The sequence below is a fragment of the Xyrauchen texanus genome, chromosome 43 (genome assembly GCF_025860055.1).
Source record: "Xyrauchen texanus isolate HMW12.3.18 chromosome 43, RBS_HiC_50CHRs, whole genome shotgun sequence".
NCBI classification, from domain to species: domain Eukaryota; kingdom Metazoa; phylum Chordata; class Actinopteri; order Cypriniformes; family Catostomidae; genus Xyrauchen; species Xyrauchen texanus.
In genome coordinates, this window is record NC_068318.1 from 26,129,630 (window position 1) to 26,155,390 (window position 25,761).

General features: G+C 41.3%; 1 protein-coding gene across 1 annotated transcript; it reads right to left on the reverse strand.

Annotated features, from left to right (window-relative positions):
* Positions 1-232: 232 nt before the first annotated feature.
* LOC127636122 (uncharacterized) lies at positions 233-23,741 on the reverse strand. The gene is made up of 16 exons (XM_052116529.1): positions 23,628-23,741; positions 20,916-21,056; positions 20,542-20,588; positions 19,176-19,207; positions 17,655-17,729; positions 17,258-17,355; positions 16,892-16,954; positions 15,746-15,872; positions 14,508-14,923; positions 6,577-6,645; positions 6,358-6,489; positions 5,038-5,164; positions 3,486-3,637; positions 2,772-2,978; positions 2,418-2,568; positions 233-1,619 (listed from the first exon to the last, which is right to left on the reverse strand). The coding sequence occupies exons 1-16, from the start codon at positions 23,736-23,738 to the stop codon at positions 1,441-1,443; spliced, it is 2,127 nt and encodes a 708-aa protein (XP_051972489.1). The 5' UTR covers positions 23,739-23,741; the 3' UTR covers positions 233-1,440.
* Between the last annotated feature and the right edge of the window lie 2,020 nt (positions 23,742-25,761).

Genomic DNA, 25,761 nt, shown 5'->3' on the forward strand with positions numbered 1-25,761 from the left:
TTATAACATTATGACATTTGTTTTTCAAAACCCATATTTTTCTGAAAAACAAAATTACATTATTAGTCTTTTAATTATTTTGGCAAAGTTTTATATTCATAAGAGAAAAATAACTCAAAAGAAACCCTTATATATTACCTTTTGTAATACTGATCTCACAATATACTTTGAAACCCTTTCAAACATGAGATCACAAAACAAAAATGTTAAAGCTTTTTAAATTCATGTAACTGCCTTAATATTATATAGCACTTTTTATTCCAGTGTTTTTTACTTAATTTATTTATTTAGTATTTATTTATTTATTTTTACACACATGTTCATTTTATGTTTTAGTTGTTGTTGTTTCGTATACTCTGAACTGTACCGCAATGCCTTATATTTGCCTTGTACGTTTTGCATTGTACTTGTCTGTAATTGAAAAAAAAACAATAACAAAAATGAATAGGGCCTACTGTGGATTCTGACATGCTACTCCATTAGCATACTGTTTTTGGCATACTATATAGTAGGGAAGTATGCATATTCGGATGCAGCAACAGGGCTTGATAATGCAAAATACCATGTTAACTTGAGATTCAAAAGAACAGGAATACGCAGAACACTAGCACCCATTGGGTACGCCGGTAAGAACAGCCAGTAAAGGTGTTTGGGCAAAATTGGTGTAACGGGCAAACATCTACGTGTGGCTTTTGCTTAATCCGTTCATGACCTTAACCTGATAAAGGAACACGGTTTAAGTCATTAAGTTGACATTATACATTGTTGGTTTCTTAAGCATAATCTGTAACATGCCTATGTAAACGTGCTTGTTTTTTTCTGAATGTAGTAAGTGCTCACACTAGAGGGCAGCAAAGAGTCAAGAGCGCCTTGCATGACAACTAACTTTCACTTTTTAATGTGTAATGGCCAAATGTCATCTGGGGAAAACAAGTGTTGAACGCATAAGATGTGTGAATGTATAAGTTCATAACTGATCCTAAATACTTTTAGCACTTCAGTCTCACCACTTAAGGGTGGAGTCCCCCAGTGTATCGGCTATCTATCAGAAAATTATGAAAAAAAAAAAATCGCTTGATTTTTATGATATGAAGAACTTTTTTTATTGCATAAAATGATTTTTCTCTTTTGTCTTACAGCTGCAAGGCAATGTTTATGCGGTTTACAAGAGCAAAGCTTTGTCCCACATAATATTTACAATTTATATACATGTCATCTGTAATATCTAATTTACCATCATGTTTCCACAGTTTCCCTGATATCGTCACAGCACAACACTGGACAAAACACTTTAATGCAACAGGTCTGAATTTACCCAAAGAGACAGGAAGTGTTCAATACAAACTATTTTGTGGCCAGCAGACGCCCTTGCACCAGCCAGAGGCAGGACGAGGGTTTAAACACAGTGTTATGCAGGCCTGGAGGTGTTGTGGTTAGGTTTCAGCTGCTGATGGGCTCAGAGGGGCCATCTGGTTTCTCGGTGTCCTCTTTACTGTTTTCTGAACAGTCAGATCCGATGTAACAGCCCGAGTCTCTAGGAAAGTCATTCAGCTCTGTTTTTATGTGCTCGGAGGGAGATTTGGGCTCCTCGTCAGCCTCACCATGGGTCTGATTATTATCTGTTTCAGAAAAACAAGTTTCACAATAAAGTCAGCTCTGATATTGCACACACTCACGCAATCATAACGTCATCAAATGATTCTGCAGAAACACATTATTCATGCACTTTTAAAAGGCGCAACAAGCTTCATGTTTATTGCAGCGTTTGATGCAGTTTTTGAAGTGTGGTTGTACTTCTGAAATGATGCGTGGATGGCCGATAGCCCACACAGACTCGCTTCTGAACACACTTCCTGTTGGTATTTCTTCACATGCAGACAATGGCCCCAATCCATTCCCTTTTTTCTCTTGTGAACATTCAGTATTCTTTAAATGTCCAAGTAAAAATAAGAACTCATGCTTTACCTTTTTTATTGGACAGAGTTAGAGAAATGTTACCTTTCTGAGTAAAATAACTTTACATTGTGTAGGTTAGTGTTGTTACTATATAATAATACTGTAACTATTGTGTTATTACATACATTTTCATGTTTTCGATCTGTCGTTTCACTAGTGTGGATTTGATGAGGTTTGATTCTGAGCACATAACCAGAGCTTCTATAACACTATATGATCAGAGCACTGAGGAGCTGGAATCCTAGATCAGCACTTCTTTAACCATAAGTGGTTTTATATCAACGATAAAATGCAAAACATGTCTTGGAAAGCAAAGGCAGCATCTGGATGTTGTTTCCTAATTGCTCACGAATAAGTTCTGAACAAGAGCTTGCAATCAAGACAAGATTTAGATTCAATAGTGTTAACATGTTTAAATCTGCATTCATAAGTGGATTGTGTGTGTGTGTTACACCACTTACATTCTGTGTCCTGAAGTCTTTCTGCTGCCGCTAGCAGTCGGTGTCTGTGTTCAGGGTCGGTTACATTCAGCTCTATGAGATGCTGCTCCTTAAGGTCTCGAAGATCTTCCACCGTCTGATAACCGTTCAGCAGAAGAGACGAAATGTGCTCCTGCAGTAACATTTGTCAATTAAATTGGTGTTTGAAAATGTTGTATCTAAATTTTTTCATGCCATACTCTAGACCAGTCAACTTCACCAGACAACATAAGATTATACCTAGCATCCTGTTTTTGAGATGTTTTAACCTGAACCTTTTAAGCTGGTCTGAAGGTTGATTGTGATTTTATCTCATGATTATTACTGTTAAAGCACCTCTAGGTTTAGTCTCTCAAGAAGTTCCTGCAATGTTTTGGGTCGAGGTCTTCTGCTCCTCCTGTGAGAACGGATCCTTGGTTCTGGAGCCATTTCCTCCACCAGCACGTCAACATAGATGAACTTAAAGTTTCCCACTTTGCCTTTCAACATCCCAGTCCAGATTCCCATCGCAGGTTTACTGATGATATCAATTACATCTCCTACCTTACAAACCAAAAAACAGAGTATGAGTAAACATGCTGAGTTGAGTGGAGCCTGATTTCAAGAAGATTACGTGACTGTGGTGACAGTTTTGCAGAATGACATTACGTGGTTCATTACACGTACTGCGGCAGTTACGAGGTGAAATATCCATAGTGTGGCACTAAAAGCAAGTTAAATGTCCTCCCAAACATATAAGGTTTTATCGAGTATTAAAATAAACAACACTACCTACCCAACCTTTAAACATAAACCTAACCGATAGTGTCATTAAAAGCTAAATTGACATGAAAAATGGAATTGATAAAGCAACCACGTCATTTTGTGGTTCTTCTATGACAATTTTGGCTCCCATGTTGACAAGCTCTTCAGGACTCATACCCCAAGTTCTTCGCATCGCAAGTGCAGCGCTTTATCAGTTCAGCACCTGCATACTGATTCTATAAGACCAGATTGGTTGAGTGGATTTATTGCCATTTTTATGTACTAAATATCTCAGGTTGGTTTTACCTTGAGTTTGAGAGATTCTGTGTCATACGGACTTGGAACAAAGTTGGTGTGGACCTTGGCTCTCCCACAGAACTGGCCCGTGTACGGCATGTCTTCTTCTAGACGCAGACTGTCCCTGTTACTATAACCCTCCGAGCCACTGGTCACACCACCTGAAACATCAGGAAACACAACCAGTGAAACGCCAATCATATGCTCAAAATATCAAGAGCACATCTATGCAAACAACATCAGTTCAATAAAAAGAGTATTAATTACATGATACTTTATAATCTTTTTTTTCTCCCCTTGGCACGCCCAAATCCCAATGCATTCTAGGTCCTCGTGGTGGCGTAGTGACTCGCCTCAATATGAATGGCGGAGGACGAATCTCAGTTGCCTCCGCGTCTGAGACTGTCAATTTGCTCATCTTATCACGTGGCTTGTTGAGCGCATTACCGCGGAGATCTAGCACATGTGGAGGCTTGCGCTATTCTCCGCGGCATCCACACACAACTCACCACATACCCCACTGAGAGCAAGAACCACGTTACTGCGACCATGAGGAGGTTAACCCAACGTGACTCTACCCACCCTAGCAACCGGGCCAATTGGTTGCTCAGGAAGCCTGACTGGAATCACTCAGCACACCCTGCATTCGAACTTGCGACTCCAGGTGTGGTAGTCAGCGTCTTAACTTGCTGAGCTACCCAGGCCCCCTTTACAATCATTTTTTTAAGCTTGACTGCCCCGGTTCACCCAAAGATGAAGAATCTTTTATAATTTACTCACCCACATGCCATCCCAGATGTGTATGAATTGCTATCTTTTTTCTTTTTCTCCCCAATTTGGAATGCCCAATTCCCAATGCGCCCTAAATCCTCATTGTGGCATAGTGACTCGCCTCAGTCCGGGTGGCAGAGGACGAATCTCAGTTGCCTTCGCGTCTGAGACCATCAATATAATCGTATCACTTGGCTTGTTGAACGTGTTACTGCCGAGACATGCGAGCGGGTGGAGGCTTCGTGCTATTCTCCGAGGCATCCACGCACAACACACCAAGCGCCCCACCGAAAGCGAAAACCACATTATAGCAACCACGAGGAGGTTAACCCATGTGACTCTACCCTCCCTAGCAACTGGGTCAGTTTGGTTGCTTAGGAGACACACCCTGGATTTGAACTCTTAACTAGTAGTATGTAGTATGAATTTCTTACTTTAGCAGAACACAAACAAAAATCTTAGCTCTGTAGGTCCATACAGAGCAAGTGAATGGTGATCAGACCTTTGTAGCTCCAAACATCACATAAAGGAGATTTAGAGTCAAAAAGGACATAAATATTGATCTGTTTCTCACCCACACCTACTGTATTGCTTCTGAATATATGGATTTAAACATTGGCTTTATATGGATTACTTTTATGTTTCCTTCAAGTGATTTTTGGAGCTAAAAAGGTCTGATCACCATGAATGAGTGAGTAAATAATGAAAGCATTTTTTTATTTTGGGTGAACTTTCCCTTTTATAAAGTTTACTGATGTTTGATATTATGGATGTTTGGCTGAAATCTTACTGGATGAGCTCTGTCCGCTGTGCAAACTGAACAAACTTTCCACTGAATTACTGGAATGGGAGCAACCTTTAGCTAAAGAACTTCCACCGTTTCCCTCTTCGGTTGCCACAGGTTCATTTTCCTCTCCCTGTAAAAACAAAAACAGCAACAACTGTGTTTTAGTTGTATTGTGAAGAGTACCATGCAATAGTCCCAACCATAGCTGATACATGACTTCAGGTACCAAAGCAGCTCAGCATCCTAGGTTGTGCAAGGCCATGGACCCGCTCTAGGGAGCAAAGTCTTTAATCCACGAGAGCTGCATTGCCATTTTTACCTCGGACATGAGAGCTACAGGTAATCCGCCCACACGCGTTCATCACAAGCTCTTTATAGTACAGTGGCAAATAAAGGCACAGTGCTTTATAAAGCTTTATAAATCTAAATAAATTAGGAAATCTGGGATCGTTTGCAGTTTTGTTTTCTACTGGTTTATAATGTCAAACATATTAAACATGGTATAGACCTTACTGCGTAGGTGTTATTAGTACTAAGTTTGTGCATGTCCTTGTTTAAACCAAAAACGTTTTACAGCTTGATTGTGTATGAGAACCGTTCTTTGTTCATTAAGAACTTTTTATGCTGTAATTCTTAAGAAACCCATCTATATACTGGTGATTTAAAGAAAAATTCAATTCATTTTCTCTCCCTCATGTCGTGCCAAACCCATATAATTTTCTTTCTTCTGTGGAAAACAAAGGAAGATATTAGACAAAATGCTAGCATCAGTCACCATTTACTTTCATTATATGGAACAGATGCAATGAAAATGAATGTTGACTGAGGCTAATCTACTTATGTGCTCTATGGGGGAAAAAAAGTCAGAATGATTTGGAATGACATGAGTGTGGGTAAATGACAGCATTTTAATTTTTGGGAGAACCATTCCTTAGAGAACCTGAAAAACCCCTAATGTTACATCAATAACTTTTTTAAACCTACAAACACCATAGAGCCAATTCAAGAACTAACAGTAAAAATACAGGCTTTTTGATACACTAAAAAAGCTGTATAATGACATTGTTATAACCATGTTTTTTGAGTCCTATGTAAATACCATGGTACTGTTTTTGAATATGGTATTCATTAAGGACCAAAGTATATATCAAAGTACCAGGATATTACCAATTAAGGTAAACACTACATTGGTACTGTAATTTTTTGTAAGAGATCTTTGTTGCAAACAAACTTTGAAGAACTTTTTAGAGTGTGACATCAATGGCTGTCAAGGTTTGATGTTTTGTTGAAGCTTAAAGAAGCAGAACTGACACGCAAACTTACCGTTTCCTCTGACAGGGCTTTAGTGTATTTCCTGCCCATCTTCTTACGCATGGTCAGAGAGATGGTCTTCATCCTCTTCCCGAGACCTCCTGTTTTACCGGGATCCACCTCAGGAGACTCTGCTTCCGCGGGCTATAAAAACACACTTTGAGTTTAGTGAAGGTTTCAGCTTTGTGTGTACAGAATATGCGCATTGTTATTACAAAGAGAAACATTCACCAAACTATCTCCTTTTTCTTCTGTCTTGACATGGGTGGGCCTGTCAAAAATCCCAAAACTGGAGGAACGCTGTAAATAAAATAACATAAATAAACATGTTAACGTTGGTCAACAACTGTCAAAGTGTCTGTAGTTTTACACCTTCGGCTGCTGGGGTGACAGGACACATCTCTGATGATCTCCAAGGTGTCACTTTCACACGTTTTCTCTTTTCAAACATACTCAATGCTGTATTTACAAGAACCACAGCTCTAAACAGAATAATTCTTGGTTAACAGTTAGCTGAGCAGTCACAGTGCTTGAGTAATGTATGATTACACCACAACAAATGGACAAATCTTTTGGTTTTTGGAAATTGCTTCTTAAAAAAATTATAATCTTGTTTTACCTTTGGTTTATTCCTTGGTTTGTCTGAGACATTGGATGGTTTCCTTTGAAGCATTTTGTCAACTGAATGTCAGATGTTCATCAGTGAGAGAAGCTCGCTCTTATTGAACACAACAGCAGCAACAGCACTGCCCTGAAGCATCTCACACATGCTGTGAGTCTAAACACACTTCCTCAACCACACACAGGATGTGAGAGTCTACTCTGACATATCTAATCAAGGCTTTAAAGTGTTCTTCGGGGGAAAATAATGCGCTCTATAGCAGAATAATTTGCTTATAGAGTGGCACACTTATTATGTAATTTCTGTGAGAAACTGCATCAGATATCATAATCTAACAACAATAAACAATATATATTTACAGCATTTATAATCTTGGTTTATGCAAATTTATGAAAAGACAATTGTTCATGTTTAGTTTCTGTTAGTTCATATTGCATTAAATAAAGTTAACTTACACCGCTTCAAATTTTAAAATGCATTTGTATATGTTGAAATTAACTTTAATCAAGATTAATGGTGTAAAAGTATTGTTCTTGTTAATTCATGCTAGCTAATGTTAACAAATAAAATCTTACTATTAAGTAATGGCAAAGTAACTTTAACTGGAAGTTTATTTTCACTTTTTAGCAGCTGATTAATATTTATATCACATTAAAACTAAATTATATGTACATGGGGGGGGCAGCCAATCACTGTGATCTGAAAGCAGCGACGTCTGTTATAAGTGCTTAAAATATGCCTTTAATTCTGGAGTTTCTGCTGGATTCAGTGCTTTAATCACATCATTATGTATATTTGTGACTTCAAACAGACTTCAAATGATGATTGCATGCATTCATTGTGGCAATACTGAGGCTGGGCAAGCAAAAGTGTAACAAATCAAAACTGTTTGTACATTGAAGCTGGTGTGAAGCTCCTGTTCTACCCACTCCAAACGGGACTCAAACCGGCATTTCTGGCATGGGAGGCGGGTGCCCTAACAAGGACGCTAAAGGCAACAGCCTCTAGTGTCAGTCATTAGTGCACTTCTTGAGGTCAGGAGAGTGAGGTTTATACACATTGCACAGCAATCTATCAGCTGGCTCCCGTTACACTGTCATCTTCCCGAAAGTATTTGTGTATATATAAAATTATATTATTTCTTGTGTACTGAAAACAACATGCGATGATGACGACACACACTAGCTTAGCTTACAAACATGCCCCAAAGCGGCAGCTCTCTGGCGTGATGAGTGGTGCTGAGCATATTTTTGAAAGTAGCTAAAGCCTGCTCGAAAAGTAGCTAAACGTCGCCAGATGACGTCATGCGTCATTAGCATATTAATGACGTCATCGCGTCGTATTTGCATTCTGCCTAATTTGTCAGTACTGTAGCCTACTTCAGTTTATAATAACGGTTATCTCCCCTAAACCGTGCTCATACTGTTTTTATATAAGTATATAGCCGAATGTCCAGTAAAACGGTTCTCAATTACATATTTTCTGTTAGACAACGGAACGGAACGGAACTTAGCTAACGTTACATGTTTATGAGTTTGAAGAAGGTTTATTGTTGTGTTTGGATAAGTAAAATGTATAGAGTCTGTAAATATACGATCTGAAGTCGGAGAGTTCAGAAACCGAACCGGAATAAACGGAAAAACGGTCAAATTAAATGTTTTGAATTAAAACAAAGGAGAAGGCAGCTGCTATGTGCAGAATGTCTAAGCTATCACTGAATGTCTAATCAGTATCACTGATTGGTTCCTGCTAACACAGCGTGCACATGCGCAGCTCATTCATGTCTATGTCCGCTGGCGTGCAGTCAACGGAATGTGCTGCTCCTCTCAGCCGCTCACTGAACAGAGCAGACGCAGCGGGGAAGTAAGACCTCACGCTTGCAGTACTGGCGATATTTGGAATTTGGAAAGTTGCTAAGGTTTGTCCAAAAAGTCGCTAGATTTGTCGCTAGTCGCTTTTTTGAAAAAATGTCGCTAAAGGGGTCTGAAAAGTCGCTAAAAATAGCGACAAAGTCGCTAAGTTGGCAACAATGCTGACACGTCGACTGCTGGCAGGAAATTATTTTTTAAGTTAAGAAATGTTTTATTATCGATTTATTTTTTACACAAACCTATTTATTTGCTTCAGAAGACATTTATTGATTGACTGAAGTCGTGTGGATTACTTTTATGCTGCCAAAATATGGCTTTTGGACCGTCATACAGCCAGCAGCCCATTTAAATGCATTGTATGGATAAACTGTGCTGAAATCTGCTTATAAAATCTTCACTTCGGTTGGGCTGAAGAAGGAAAGTCATACACTTCTGGGATGGCTTAAAGGTAATTAAATCAAGTAAATCCAGGTAAGTAAAAGGATTTTCATTTTTGGGTTAACTAACCCTTTAAGCTTAAATCGGTGTGTGCTTACAAAAATTTGAAACACTGCCCCCAGTGGCCACAAAAATGTAAAATACATTTCATTTGACTTCTAGTCATGACAACCAGGGCAAAAATTGTCATAACTTTAAAACATAAAAACCACTGTAAATGTGATTTGCTATGAGTGGATAAAAAAAATAAAATAAATAAGTACTAAAATAAGCACTTAATAGTTCACACAAATGACATGAACAAAAACTTTTTTTCCCAACATACAGATGTTAGGTTAAGATGTACATGAAAGTACAAGGGAAAGAGTGTATTTTAGGTGCTGTGAAAAGTCAGCTTTTCTTAACTTTAATCACCTTTCAACTTTTTGCCAGAAGTGCAAATAAACTATTGTCTTAGATAATATGAGGTTGTGGAAACAAAAATTATAATAATAATATATTTGTCACGTTCCCCTGTTGTCTGCCCCTGTGTTCTGTGTCTCACCAGTCTATTGTTTAGAACTACATTTCCCACAATCCACCTGCCGTCATCACTGCCATTTTGTGTCATTGTTCACACCTGTTTATCATTTGTAATCATCCTGTCCTTGTGTATTTATACCCTGGATTTTGTTCTGTCTTTGTCAATCATTGAAATGTTGTTAGCCTGGTGTGTTTCCCCTACCCGTGCTTTTCTAGTTTTATGTTTGTTTCCCTATTGAGGGTTTTTCCTTTGTGTTTTGCCTGTTTGTTGATTTAATAAAGTAGCCTGCATTTGGATCTGCTCTCCTCGTCTGCCTTCGCTGCCTTCATTTTGTAACAGAACGATTGACCGCCACATGGATCCAGCGGCTTTACGTGCAAGCTGCAAGCTGCAAGCTGCTAAGCCTCCAGCAGGGAAACCGTTCGGTGGAGGACTACACCCACGATTTCCTCTTGATTGCGGGTGCCACTGACTTCCCTGACTCCGACCTGGTGGCGTTTTTCCGGGCCAACCTGAGTTGTGCGCTCCGGGAACGGTTGCCACCGACGTACGGTTGGAAGCTCCAGGACTTCGTTGAGGAGACTCTGCTGGTCTGCGCTTCACCATACACTGTGGATGTCATCGAGGAGAGCCCTGCCACTCCTCCCACAGTGTTGGTACTCCATTCGCCCGTGGTTCGTCCCTTCATGCCTGCCACGGCCAGCGAGCCAGTAGGGCCCACTTCGTCTGCCTGGAGGAGGAGGAGAAGACAGGCTTTCGCCTTCCGGCCCACGCATGTCACTGTGAGCGAGCCAGAGCCCACGCATGTCACTGTGAGCGAGCCAGAGCCCACGCATGTCACTGTGAGGGAGCCAGAGCCCACGCATGTCACGGTGAGCGAGCCTGTCGTCCCAGAGGTCAGTGAGCCAGTGCCTGTCGTCCCAGAGGTCAGTGAGCCAGTGCCTGTCGTCCCAGAGGTCAGTGAGCCAGTGCCTGTCGTCCCAGAGGTCAGTGAGCCAGTGCCTGTCATCCCAGAGGTCAGTGGGCCAGCGCCTGTAGCCTCGACCGTCCCTGAGCCAGCGCCTGTAGCTTCAACCGTTCCAGAGCCAGTGCCAGTAGCCATGACCTTCCAAGAGCCAGTGCCAGTAGACGTGACCGTCCAAGAGCCAGTGCCAGTGCCAGTATCCGAGCTTTCCAGAGCTCCGCCTCCCGAGCTTTCCAGAGCTCCGCCTCCCGAGCTTTCCAGAGCTCCGCCTCCCGAGCTTTCCAGAGCTCCGCCTCCCGAGCTTTCCAGAGCTCCGCCTCCCGAGCTTTCCAGAGCTCCGCCTCCCGAGAGCTTTCCAGAGCTCCGCCTCGAGCTTCCTGAGCCTCCTGCGAGCTTTCCAGAGCTCCGCCTGAGCTTCCAGAGCTCGCCTACGAGCTTCCAGAGCTCCGCCTAACGAGCTTTCCAGAGCTCCGCCTAACGAGCTTTCCAGAGCTCCGCCTAACGAGCTTTCCAGAGCTCCGCCTAACGAGCTTTCCAGAGCTCCGCCTAACGAGCTTTCCAGAGCTCCGCCTAACGAGCTTCCTAGAGCTCCGCCTTCTGAGCCTCCCGAGCTTTCCAGAGCTCCGCCTTCCAAGCTTCCCAGAGCTTCACCTCTCGAGCCTTCCAGGGCTCCGCCTCTCGAGCCTTCCAGGGCTCCGGCCCTCCAGCCTCTTGAGCTTTCCAGAGCTCCGCCTTCCAAGCTTCCCAGAGCTTCACCTCTCGAGCCTCCCAGGGCTCCGCCCCGCAAGCCTCTCGAGCCTCCCAGGGCTCCGCCCCGCAAGCCTCTCGAGCCTCCCAGGGCTCCGGCCCTCCAGCCTCTTGAGCTTTCCAGAGCTCCGCCTTCCAAGCTTCCCAGAGCTTCACCTCTCGAGCCTCCCAGGGCTCCGCCCCGCAAGCCTCTCGAGCCTCCCAGGGCTCCGCCCCGCAAGCCTCTCGAGCCTTCTACGGCTCCGCCCCTCCAGCCTCTCGAGCCTACCAGGGCTCCGCCTCTCAAACCTCTCGAGCCTTCCAGGGCTCCGCCTCTCAAGCCTCTCGAGCCTTCCAGGGCCCCGCCTCTCAAACCTCTCGAGCCTTCCAGGGCTCCGCCTCTCAAGCCTCTCGAGCCTTCCAGGGCCCCGCCTCTCAAGTCTCCAGAGCCTTCTATGGCTCCACCTCCCGAGCCTCCTTCGGCTCTGCCTCTCGAGCCTCCTACGACTCCTCCTCCGGAGCCTTCCAGGCCTCCGCCTCTAGAGCCTCCTACGGCACCACCTTCCTCGGCTCCGCCTCCCAAGCCTCCTACGGCTCTGCCTCCAGAGCCTCCTACGGCTCCGCCCCCAGGACCTCCTGAGCCTCTTACGGCTCCGCCTCCAGAGCCTCCTACGGCTCTGCCCCCAGAGACTCCAGAGCCTTCCAGGTCTCCGCTCCTAAAGCCTCCTACGGCTCTGCCTACCTCAGCTCCGCCTCCCGCGGCTCCGCCGGCCTCCCCAGTGGCCACTCCTCCTCCCAGGCCCCCTGAACCGGCCCTTGCCTTATGGCCAGCCCCCGGGCCATGTAAACCTGTCCCTGCCCGGTCGATACCTCCCAGGCCTCCGGACCCGGCCCCTGTCCTGTGGCCTCCTCCCAGGGCCCCTGACCTCATCCCTGTCCTGTGGCCTCCTCTCAGGCCTTCTGTGGTTCCACCTCCCGAGCCTCCTTCGGCTCTGCCTCTCAAGCCTTCCAGGTCTCCGCTCCTAAAGCCTCCTACGGCTCCGGCTACCTCGGCTCCGCCGGCCTCCCCAGTGGCCACTCCTCCTCCCAGGCCCCCTGAACCGGCCCTTGCCTTATGGCCAGCCCCCGGGCCACGTAAACCTGTCCCTGCCCGGTCGATACCTCCCAGGCCTCCGGACCCGGCCCCTGTCCTGTGGCCTCCTCCCAGGGCCCCTGACCTCGTCCCCGTCCTGTGGCCTCCTCCCAGGCCTCCTGACCCGGTCCCCATCCTGTGGCCTCCTCCCAGGCCTCCTGACCCGGTCCCCGTCCTGTGGCCTCCTCCCAGGCCTCCTGACCCTGTTCCCGTCCTGTGGCCTCCTCCCAGGCCTCCTGACCCTGTTCCCGTCCTGTGGCCTCCGCCCAGGCCTCCTGACCCTGTTCCAGTCCTGTGGCCTCCGCCCAGGCCTCCTGACCCAGTCCCCGTCCAGTGGCCTCCTCCCAGGTCCCCCAAACCTATCCTAGTCCTGTGGCCAGCTCCCAGACCTCGTTGCCCTCCGGACTGCCTATCTGCCCCTCTTTGCCCTCCAGACTGCCTATCTGCCCCTCGTTGCCCCCTGGACTGCCTGTCTGCCCTTCGTTGCCCCCTTGGTCTGTCTGCCCACCACAAGCTCCCCCCTCTCTCCTTGGATGATTTTTTTGCCTTTTTTCTGAGGAGCGTCTGGAAGCCGCTCCTTTGAGGGGGGCTATGTCACGTTCCCCTGTTGTCTGCCCCTGTGTTCTGTGTCTCACCAGTCTATTGTTTAGAACTACATTTCCCACAATCCACCTGCCGTCATCACTGCCATTTTGTGTCATTGTTCACACCTGTTTATCATTTGTAATCATCCTGTCCTTTGTGTATTTATACCCTGGTTTTTTGTTCTGTCTTTGTCAATCGTTGAAATGTTGTTAGCCTGGTGTGTTTCCCCTACCCGTGCTTTTCTAGTTTTATGTTTGTTTCCCTATTGAGGGTTTTTCCTTTGTGTTTTGCCTGTTTGTTGATTTAATAAAGTAGCCTGCATTTGGATCCGCTCTCCTCGTCTGCCTTCGCTGCCTTCATTTTGTAACAATATTATATATACATATAGCTATGCAAGATCATAAAATGTTGTTTAAAATAGTTGATGAAGAAATTGTCACACAGCAGGAAACTGATGACAATGCTTAAAATTGCTGGTCAGTTACCCACGATATTATGTGTAAATGCTTATAAAAAAAAAAAAAAGTTGGCCAAAATATGTACATATATATAAATATAAACAAATATAAGTATATGTAAAAGTAGTAATAAACATACCTCGTTTGGAGGTATCTTTGCAGATATTTCGTTGATTAATTTCTAACATTTTTACTCTGTGAGTTTGTTTCATCTTTATATCTACAGTTTTAATTCCTTCCCCAGATTATTCTTGAGAACAATTGAAAACCCCAATGCTTTGACAAGCACTGTGTCTGCCATCCTTTAAACAAAGTAAAAGACACAAAGAAATATTTTTAATTACTTATTTTCTGCATTTTTATCAGGTCTGAGCATTATTCTGCAAGTACCACATAGTCTCCCTGCAGTACGAATATTATTAAAAAAAACATTATGCTAATGACCAAATACTGCTCATAGTTTTACAGTTTGCCGATTTTATTTACGTTCCTGTTATGGTAGTTGTTGTAACTTGCAGTTAATTGTCATTTTGTGATTATTCAGAGCTCATCTTATACTTAATATGTCAAATAATCAAGTCTATGCCAGTTACAGAGTAATACGGGCATAAGGAAGCAATGCCACTGTGTATGCATTTTCAAAATAAAAGTAATTTCATAATTTCAAAATAAAAGCCATTGTATTATTATGACCTTTCTAAATTGATTGAATTTTCGCTCTGATATGAGTTCCTCGCAGCCGCCATATCGCCTGTAGGACTGGCCGGTACTTGCCAGAGGGCTGGCCCAAATTACCCATCGGCCCACCAAACAGGCCTAGAACAGGTCTGATAAGAAACTCACCAAGGTGTCAGGCATGTCCAGGTCCATGACGGAGTGGGTGATCCATCTGCCCTGCTGGTCTCGTTTGTAGGGGTCCACTCGTTGGAAGAGTTGTTCGTACTTGTCCCAGTCTGTGTCTCTGGGAAGGGTAAAGTTGAAGTTGTACATGACCTGTTCGGCCGTTGACCTGTGGCAGGTGTGACTGGAGGATTCCCAGGCTGGAGAGTAGCTCAAGGGGTTCCAGTACTCCTGAAAGAGCCCTTGACTCCAAGAAACTTCTGTTTCCATTATATCCACATCCTTCTCCTGTGGGGGCGGCTGGGATCGCGGTGGTTGCGATGTCGACCTGCTCCCAAGCTTTTTCTCAGTTTTTTTGGTCAGAGTGATGCAGGTAATGACAGGACTGTGGTCTTTTCTCTCTGATTCTGGCAAATGATCTAAAGGAAGTCATGCGGATTATGCAGATTTATGTATTTTTGTGTATTATTATCATTATTAAGTATAATAATACACATTTAGTGTAATACAATTACAATTGAAAGTATTATAGGTCAAGGCATTCCAGTATATGAAGCTAATATTTTTGTTGAAGCAGTTATATTAATTCTTACATAAATGTTTCCATGTTGATTACCACAAAAATTTATTTTGACTCATCCCTACTTTTCTTAAAAAAAATCCTAACCCTAACCCTAAAAAAAGCTCATATCTGGGTTACAGTTAAGCACTTACTATGGGGCCAATTTTGGAGGGTTTAAAGGTAAAATGAAATGTAATGCTAGTAATTTGATAAAAGCAATTAAATTAATCCATCTGTTAAAACTTGTGTATTATTTGAGTGGTAAAGTTGTTTAAATCGTTGTTTTTACTGTCGTTTTAGGGTTTAGTTGTTTACGGCATTACGTTGCCATGGCAATGACGTTGTAAAATTGGCTATAACTTTACACAGAAAAGTACGTGATTTTATCAAATTAAAATCATGATAACAATATTGTTTACGTCATGTGGCTATACTTTTGAAACAGTTAGTATTTTAATGTTTACGGATTGGCCCCATTTATTGTCAGCATCTCACTATAATCCAGATTTGTCCTTTTGTTAAAGAAACAGAAAGACTAATTGAAATGCATTTTGTGCTAATCAACATTATGCCACAAATGCTATCGATTGAGCTTACTGAGCATCTGAACACAGAAAAGATTCCTTTTGGAAATGCACAGCATGCATGAAGATATAATCCGTAATATGAGGTTTCTCACCACCAGTGTCTGTGCTGTTCCTGTACGGTTCCTCAGTGCTGCTTTGACCCCCCTTCTTCACTCCAACCAATTTCTGGATCCTTTTCAATGTTCCTTGTGCCTCCTCCTCACCCTCTGCCCTCCTGGTCTGAAATGGGGGATAATTACAACATGTAAGGAGGATCAGGAAAGCTCTGTCCTGTTGAACTCAGTTGATCTGCCTTGAGCTCCTTCACTGCTCAACACACACACTTTCTTTCAACTACAGTATGACCCCGTTTCCACCTAGTATTAAAATGCATTTTTGGTGACTGGATCACATGTGGTCAATGCTAAATACAGGTCTAAACGGGGTCTAAAACATTTTGTTATTGGATCACAAAAACCACAAACTGTACGTATTTGGTCAAAAACGCATCTGAACGCATCACATTTGACGTGTAAGCGCTAATCCGCCCTGTATGTGTCCAGGCAGCAGCGAAGCACCTCCTCTCACCTGTCAATCAACCACTGCACTAAAACAAGAGTTTAAACATTGCTGGTTACGAGCAGCTTTAAAAGGAAAAAAGTGTCAGATCGGAAAATTTTAAAAAGCGGATACACACACAAACAGGAGAACATCACAGATCTTCTTCTATGTGTTTGATATCAACATGCAAAAACACAGATGAGAAGCACAAACTTCTGCAGCTCAGGTTATTACAACTAATCCACTAAAATAATGGACAATCTTCATTGTGTTCTTAGATTACATTTCAGCTGCATCAGGGAGAAAAAGTGCACAACATGTAATCTGAACACCTGAGACGCATATTAATACCAAGTGGAAACGGGGTCTATGAGATTCCACTAATTGCTGAGGCTTCTGCATAATACAAAGGCGCTGATCCTTTTAGAAGCCTTTCACAGATGTGCATTCTTACACTGATGATGTACTACAGCAAAGAAATTATGTTCTTTGAGTTCTTCTGCATGTGCATTGCCACTTGATGTTCTTTCATTCTTTCTTTCTCAGAAAATGTGAAAAAGTCTTCAGATGCAGAGTAGACATATGTAAAGACAGTATATACAGCACATCATCCATAAAGTTCAATAACTATTTAAAAGTTATAAGTTTGAGCCAGTCAACCTTGAAGTAACTACAGTATTATTAGAGAAAAAACTCACCACGTCTTGCTGTCTGACTTCAGAGTTTTCTCTATTGGGATTCCAGGATTCAAAGTTCACACCCTGTGAATAACAAAACATTAATACTGAATCAGTTTGGGATGTATTTTGCAGAGTAAAGATTGATAAAAGTGCAATATTACACAGATACTGTAAATGAACCACAATAATGTAAAGGAGAATTTGACAGAAGTTTATCTTTTTTTCTCTCTAGATAGTTAATATTAGACAGAGGTCTGTTTTTGTCACTCAAAAATAGTCAGGAGATGCTTTTGGAAATACGTAATATAGTGGAAAATATGCTTTAAGGACAATGGCTTGTAGCTATATGGATAGATTATCTTTTCTTTCACGTAACTGATTTACCTTAACACATGAATGTTTCACTGTTTTCTCCAAACTCTCTTGTTGCTCTTTCTCCTCCCGTGTAAATTGTTTTGTCCGGTTGTGATCTTTGACCACTTCTAGATAATATAAATAAATAAAACAGTACAGTTTAGATCAAGCCCTGGATATATGACAATCCAGATATTTATATAGAAACTTTAGAAGTCTAGGAAAGAGACCTTTTATTTGACTGTCACTGTATAAGTTTGTACACAAATCAAATCCTCAGCTTCACAGGGGCTTTAGAAATTGCTTTGTGATGTCACTCTTCTAATCCACTAAGACTGTTTGACACACACAGCGTTCTCTGACCCCGAGCCCACCCTACTGTCTCTGCTAACAAACACATACACTGCAGCCTCTTTAGACCAGTTACCTGTGTTGGAATTGTTCTTGCCGTGCACCGATCCATCGTTTTTCTTGGTTGAGGGCCCGTGGGCATTATTAGACTCTACATAATAGGAGAGAGAATAAAAGTGGTTATTTTAAAGTGATTTAAAGTTTAAAAAAAAAATAATTCTCTTATCATTTACATCTCATACAATCCCAAACCTGTAAAATGTTCTTTTTTACATGAAACAAAAAAGGAGATATTCTGCATTGAATGGAAAAGAGCAGCTTAGACATTCTGCTATATAACTCCTTTTGTGTTCCACACAAGAAAGAAAGCCATTTGGGTTTGGAATGACATAGGGGTGGGTAAATGATGACAGAATTTTCATTTTTGGGTGAACTGTAACTTTAAGAGCATAACATGGCAAGGCAAATTAAACTGAAATGTTATCGAGAGAGGATGTTGCCAAATAGGTCAGCAGGATTGGCTCTGGGTAACAGTACTCAAAAATATAAGGCAGAGGAGCTTTGCTGGCATTCAGTGGGTCAAAGGCAAAATAAGTTCTTTTTTTAAAGTTCAAACTTTAATCCTGAAACAAAGCATAAATTTAGACGAATAAAGCTTAATGCTATGATTCCAGACAATTCACCCGATGATGTCCTGGATAGACCAACTGACCCTCGGATTATTAATTTTACAGACCACAGACCTATAAACTCTCTGGCACTCATTGTATGCATGACTAGTAGCAGTATTCGAATTAGGCATGTGGTTTACCGGAATAGCTTACCAAAAAAATTTAAATTTTTCTCTCATTATTCACTTATGCTGATGCCATTCCAGATGTGTATGCATAACACAAATTAAGATTTTTAGAAACATGTTGCAGCTCTGTAGGTCCTTATAATGCATGCAAATGGGTGCCATCAGGCTGGTGACTATTTAAAGGTCCAAAAAGCATATTTAGGCAGCATAAAAGTAATCCACACGACTCCAGTCAGTCATTTCATTTCTTCTGAAGCAAATCAATAAGTTGGTGTAAGAAACTTATCGACAATTAAAACTTTATTAACATTTAAATAAGCGATTCCTGCCAGCAGTCCACGTATCAGTGACGCAATCGCCGTGGCACTTTCATGCGAGAAGTCGGAAGTGCACGCTTGTATACAACAGAGGAACAAATGACACATGAGAGTTAGTTCATTTCAAACAGAAACACAAGAAGCAACAATTTAAAGTTAAAAACTTTTTAATTATCGATTTGTTTCTTACACCAACCAATCGATTTGCTTCAGAAGACAGTAATTGATTGACTGAAGTCGTGTGGATTACTTTTATGCTGCCTAAATATGCCTTTTGGACCATCGTACAGCCAGCAGCCTGATGACACCTGTTTACTTACATCTGTTGAAGAAACATCATGGATAACATGAGGGTGAGTAAATGATGAGAGAATTAAACATTTCGAATGAACTCATCAGTGAATGATCAGTGAGTGCAATCAGTAAGGAATTCTGAATATTCATTCAAAAATTATTGTTTAATAGTAACAAGCTGACAAACCTGTAATCTCATCTTCAGTAACTATTTGAGACCTGTTCAGTAAAAGAGAAAATACATAAAAACTGGGTACAAGAGCAAAACAATTTATGACAATCTGGACTGGATTGTGGATTAGAGTAAATCTGATTAGCTTTGTTCATTATATTATCATTTTAGCACTGATAAAAAAGTTGATGGTGTTTAACAATACGTTCCACCACAACATTAAAACCACCTTCCTAATATTCTGTAGGTCCCAATCGTGCTGCCAAAACAGCATCTCAGGATAGCACTCTGTAGACTTTGTCAGTTCATCCAGTCTGGCCATTATCTGTTGACCTCTCTCATTAACAAGATATTTCTGTCCACAGAACTGGATGTTTTTTATTTTTGGCACCATTTGGAGTAAATTCCAGAGACTACTGTGCGTGAAAATCCCAGGAGATTAGCAGTTACAGCGGTACTCAAACCAGCCCATCTGGCACCAACAATCATGCCACGGTCCAAATCACTGAGATTTTTCCCCCATTCTGATGGTTGATGTGAACATTAACTGAAGCTTCTGACCCTTATCTGCATGATGTATATACACTGCACTGCTGCAACACGATTGGCTGATTGGATAATCGCATGGTGATTATTTTAGATAGATTGTTGGTGCCAGATGGACTGGTTAGAATATTTTTGAGAACTTTCATTTTGGGGTAAATTATCCCTTTAAGAGGGCTGTCAAGAACACAGTTATATACAGTATATATTACCTGATTTCTTATGGTCATAACTGAACAGTTATTAATCTGAAAGCAGATCACAACCAGCATGTGATGCTGCAGCAGGGACGTGTCTGACCTTGGTTTAAGCAGGTGGGTTGGAACAGTGATTTAATCCCTCACACTTGTCCCAATTAATATAATCCTAATCCAGCTCTCTCATTCTCTCATAAAACACAGCATACGGCACGTTGTGATCTAATGGGCGGCCCTGATGCAGACAGAACTGTGCTCATGGGAGACTGTCTGTCTTTAGCTCTGCTAGTAATTCAGAAAAGTGGCATTCAGAATTAAGAAATTCAGTTAATTTTATCGTTCTCATAAAGGAGTCAGATATGAAATACATGCTTTTATTATTCAGAGCGTAGATTCCAAAAAACAGAACACAATCATGCAACAGATTCTGATAAAAATACCACGTTTAAAGCTATAAATTTATTGCTTTATGTGATGAAATTGTCCCTAATTGTGGGCGATATTTCTTGAAGTCTTTGGATTTCACATAATGGAGAAAACAGTGTTGCTATTTCAAAACAGATGCAATGAAACTTAAAAGGGAACTCACAAACACACACAAGCAATAGGAATTGTTACAGTCCAAAAGATTTAGAACCTACTTTCTCTTTGCCTTTTCCAAATGAGTCTTATTTGTCTCTGGATGCTTCTAGAAGGAGAGAGACAAGAACATGATTCAGATATTTTTACGATTGACAATGCATAATTTGATATGTCAAACATCCATTGGCTCATGCAGCATTTCGTCTGGATCAAATGTAATGCTCGGATTTTGTTCATTTCCTAATGACACACACGTCAGTCAAAGATTAATCAACAGTTATACAGGTGCCAGCACTTTTGCTTATTAATATTCCTTTCAATGTCACATTCGACATAGCTGCCTGCCAAAATGAGACTATACAGTCACTGATAAAGCCACGTGAATTCACCTGCAATTCTATGCACGTGCAAAAGACTTTGTGATGAAACTCACCATGGTGATGCAAGGCTCTGAACCTCTCCCAACATTCTTATTCACAGAGCTAGGGCTGCATAGCCTTCTGTGTAATGGGCCAGAGTCTTGGCTGTTCTGGTCGCTCTGGGCAGGCTCGTACAGGCTGTCTGTCGAGCCGTCCTGCATAAAACACAAAAGAGCAAAAAAGAGAGACAGAGACAGGACTGTCAACAGTTGCTTCAGTAACCCTATCATAAAACGGCTTTGAGGCTAGTTTGAGGTTATTGCGAATATAAATAGGATATTTGAGGCTCCTTTAAAGGGTGTCTGGAGCTTCTCCAGGGGACGGTGTAGATTTTTGCTGATAACGATAGTTCCAAAAAGCAACTATCTGCACTGATTAATCGGTAAAATTGATATTTTGGTCGACCTCTATTTGCTAGGGCATAACTAAATGGTTGCTTACTGGCCAAAGTCAAATAAGGCCATCCTCAAATCTTTATGATATCCCGATCTCTACTAAGAGTATGTGTGGGGACCTTTTCACTGGCCTATGGGATGTTTCACACATTTTTCATCTTCCAAGCAGACGTTTATATTCAGAAATAAAAATATTTTAGAATATAAACCATGATTCTGTATTTCTTTCAAACAGATACAATGTGTAAGTAATCCAATTAGGGTTTTAAACAAGGGTTTATACAGTATATCTACTTTAAAAGAATAATACTACTGCTACTTCAAGAAATGCTACTATCTACTGATCTCTGCTGGCTTTTTTCCTCCCAAAAAGAAAAGTTGTTAGGAATTAAAGAGTTAAAGAGGTTGTCACGATTCACTGTTGTCTGCCCTGTTTTTCTCCCTTGTCATCTGTCCCGGACTACATTTCCCATAATTCCCTGCCCTCATCACTGCCAGCTTCATTGTTCTCACCTGTGTTTCATTTAATCATTTTCCTTTGTGTATTTAAGCCCTGTTGTTTGTTCATTCGTGGTCAGTTGTTAAATGTAATGTATGTTCTTGAATGTGTTCCTACCCGTGCCCTTCGTTTTCCCATTGTGGATGTTTTATTTGTTCCCTGTGTTGTTTTGTTTCACCGAGTTACCCTGTTCATCTTTTGTTTTCCTATTAAAACTGCGTCTAGATCCTCACTCCTCGTCTGCCTCGTTACAGAGGTCATGGATGACAGGTCAATGGTAACAAGTCACAATTCTTTTTCAAAACAGATACTTTTTTGCCTATCTGAATGAACTAAATATCTCTGTTTCATATGGCTAAATGTCTGATCTTTCATTTTGGGCTACAGGCAGTGTATCTGGATGCAGAGAAATGCAATGGCTACTGAAGCCCTGCAAAGGTTGATCACCTGCTCCTGATCCATGAATAGGAAACTTTCCTCTGTGCACAACCATCTGATCCGTGATCTACTCTAAGGAGCTGTTTGTCTCACGATAATCCAATTCTTACCTCTGCTCAACGTTTCCATATAAGCCCAATGCCAGCCAAATCCATCCCTCTCACTTTCTCTTTGCCTCTTTTCTCTCTCTCTTGTATACAGTGTCTTAATCAACATCAACAGCTTAGTGGTATAATCAATATAGAAATCAACATGAAATTCATTTTATGACACTTTTCTTGGAAGATCAGTGCTTGATCAAACATGTTAAGGGGACATCATCAACATTGACTCAACCTCAAGTCTTACTTTCTGTCTTCCGTGAAACACAAAAAGAGATGTTAGATATAATGTTAGTGACTGATGCTTGAGTCAGTTTTCACTTTTGTGAGACAAAAAGATTGAATGATAGTGAATGGTGACTGAGGATCTCAGCAGTGGTGTTCCATGGAAGAAGAAAAGTCATACAACATGAGAGAAAGGACTGGAAATGATGACATCATTTTAATTATGGGGTAAACTATCCCTTTAAAGGAATATTCAGGGTTCAATGCAAGTTAAGTTACAGTGAAGCAATTACTGAAGTGAATGGGGCCAATTTTTGGAGGGTTTAAAGGCAGGAATGTGAATCTTACAGTCTTATAAAAGACTTGCATGAATTCTTCTATTAAAACACATGCATTATTTGAACTGTCAAGTTGTTTAAATTGTTGTTTTTCAATCGTTTTAGGATTTTAGGGATTACTGTCTTATGTCGTCATGGCAACAAAATTGTATAATTGGATATAACTTAACACAGAAAATGTTGGGAAGCTATTTTATCAAATTAAAATCATGCTAACATGCATATTGCGACTATTCTTTTGAAACAATTAGTGTTTTAGCGTTTACTGATTGGCCCCATTCATTTCTATTGTAAATGCATCAATATAACCTAGATTTTTGATTTTTTAAAGAAAAGGAGGGACAAGTTGAAATTGAATAATGTGGTAATCAACAATATGCCACAAATACTGCCGATTGAGCTTAAGCTGTATTGAACCCAGAATGTTTATTTAAGCTACTGCTGTATTACAATGTATAGATATAGCTCAAGTTAAACCAATACCAGTGGAATCAAGGATCTAATCTTGTTCTTTTACCGGCAGAGATGCAGATAATCAGTTCAATGTGATATTGCATTCAATGTCAGGGTAAATCAATTCAGATCAAGATATGCCATGTCTCATTTCTGTTAATCTTCTCAAAAGGCTGATGAATCAGACTCTGTTGTTTCTGATAAACAGCATTCATATCCTTTCACCTCCATGACGTCAATGTATAAAAAATGAGCAAATGAGAAAAGTTTCTCTTACCAGAGTGAAGCAGAAGAGGTTCATTTCCAGTACTTTGAGTCGGTTTCCTTCACATAATCTTGCTGGAGAGTGTGTGTGTGTGTGTGTGATTGTGTGAGCTCCCAGGCACATTGAATGTTAGGATTGAGTGGCTGTAGGACTGTCTGCGGCCTCACAGATTAATGCAAGTTGAAAATCCCTTTCATAATCCAATAGCGGCAGTGGGCCGTCACTCTCTAGGTGGCCCTCTCTCTCTCTCTTCTCTGGCCCTGCCTGCTAATGAGCCACAAATACTAGGGGTATTTGTGGCTCATTAGCATCATGTCCCCACATCAAAACAAACCTGCCGTCAGCAGGGGACAGGACACATTGCAGAGATGGACTACTCAATGTCATAGATATGACTTCAGTTTTGTTTTAGTTGTATTATTTAAGTTCTGTATTGAAAAGTAAACATTTGCTTTATCAATTAATATTTAGAGATTATTTAACATAATAAGAACAAAGTTTCTGGGTTACTTCTGCTTGCAAAAAAGTAGGCTAGTTACAGGGCTATAGCAATGAATTCTGGGCCCCCTGACTCTATATTGGTCTAGGCCCCTTTTGTATAAAAAAATACAGTTTATAATTTGTTGTGGGCCCCCTGGACCTGTGGGCCCCTAGAATCGTTACCACCTTTCACCACATTAGCTACAGCCCTGGCTAGCTATACTATGATACAGTGATAGACTAAAATACAAATCTAACTTTATATTTATACCACAGTAATGAATAATTACCATATGTACCATAGTATTTACATAAGGTACTTCAAAGAAATATAAATGCCATAATACAATGGTACATTATCCAAAAACATAATATTGAAATTGTGTAAAAACCTGGTAGTCTCTTTTGTTATAGCTACATTTAATTAAGTGAATACCTTTAACTCTGGTTGACTAGTTTGATCCAGCAGGTCTATTTCTGACAGAGGAATTAAAAGTAATTTTCTTTCAGGGTTAGTCGGTCAAAATCACGATTAAGCGAGAAAGAGAGGGAACAGAATGTAGGAGTAAATATTTCTCAAAAGGCAGAGTTTCCTGCACATACAGTAGCCTATGTGTATTAGTCAATGTGTGAAAGTAATCTGGGCTCTTGCAGTGAGAGACTTCTAGATATAAACAGCTCACAGAATGTGTAAAACAGTCGCTTCCTGCCTCCGTGTAAATAAGGTCACGGAGTAGGTTGTGGTCGCACAATTTAAATTAACTCCATGTTTAAAAGGTTATGCGGTCATTATAGGCTGGGTGAGACGATGTTCATTGAATGTCTGGTGATTGATCTGTCTGCGCCCCCTACTGGATGAAGGGTGTCTGAGGGAAAGAAAAAAAAAAAGTAATATAATGAAGAAATGCCACACTTCAGATTTTAAATATTCGACATTGACTTACACATGAGAACCGATGTTTAAGTCGTTATTTTAGGAAGGAGTTATTTTAGGTAGGGCCTACTTCAAGACTTAAATTGTTGTCTGTTCCTCACACAAGGTATGGCTTCTGAAAACGTGGAATATAGCCTAGCTGACGAGTCGTATCAAAGTCACCTTCAAGGCAAGTCAGTCCACTCGGCCGCTATCTTGGGAACGCTCCCACGATAATTAACGTAAACGCGCATGAAAGTATGGCCTCTATCTACTTGAAAGGAAAAGACTGAAATCTCCAAAACCGTTGTTCAAGATTACGATTAAAGAACATTAGTTGTACAGTCAAATCTAACAACAATGCGTCTTTAGCTCAGATAATGCTAAAAACGCCATTTTCCAGGCAGCTCCAGCTAATGCTCATGCAAGTTCTTGAGTTGACTGAAAAGGTGATGTCTGTACATAAAAGATGATTGGCTCTTTTACCTGTAAGGTGGGATTTCCTAATTTAATACGAGTGCTACGTCTCTGGCTAAGTAATCTCTGGTCGTATGAACTACTTCATTGATCTTTTATTGGCTTTTTGTAGCTTGACAATCACAATCAACATCCCTTATCCATCTCCGTTTGGTTTCCAGTGCATCAAAAAAAGCATTCATGTTTGAATTGACATAAGGGAGAGAAAATGATGGAAAATGTTCATTGTTACTTTTTATTTATTCATTTATTTTTGGGATATTTTAAAAGCCACTT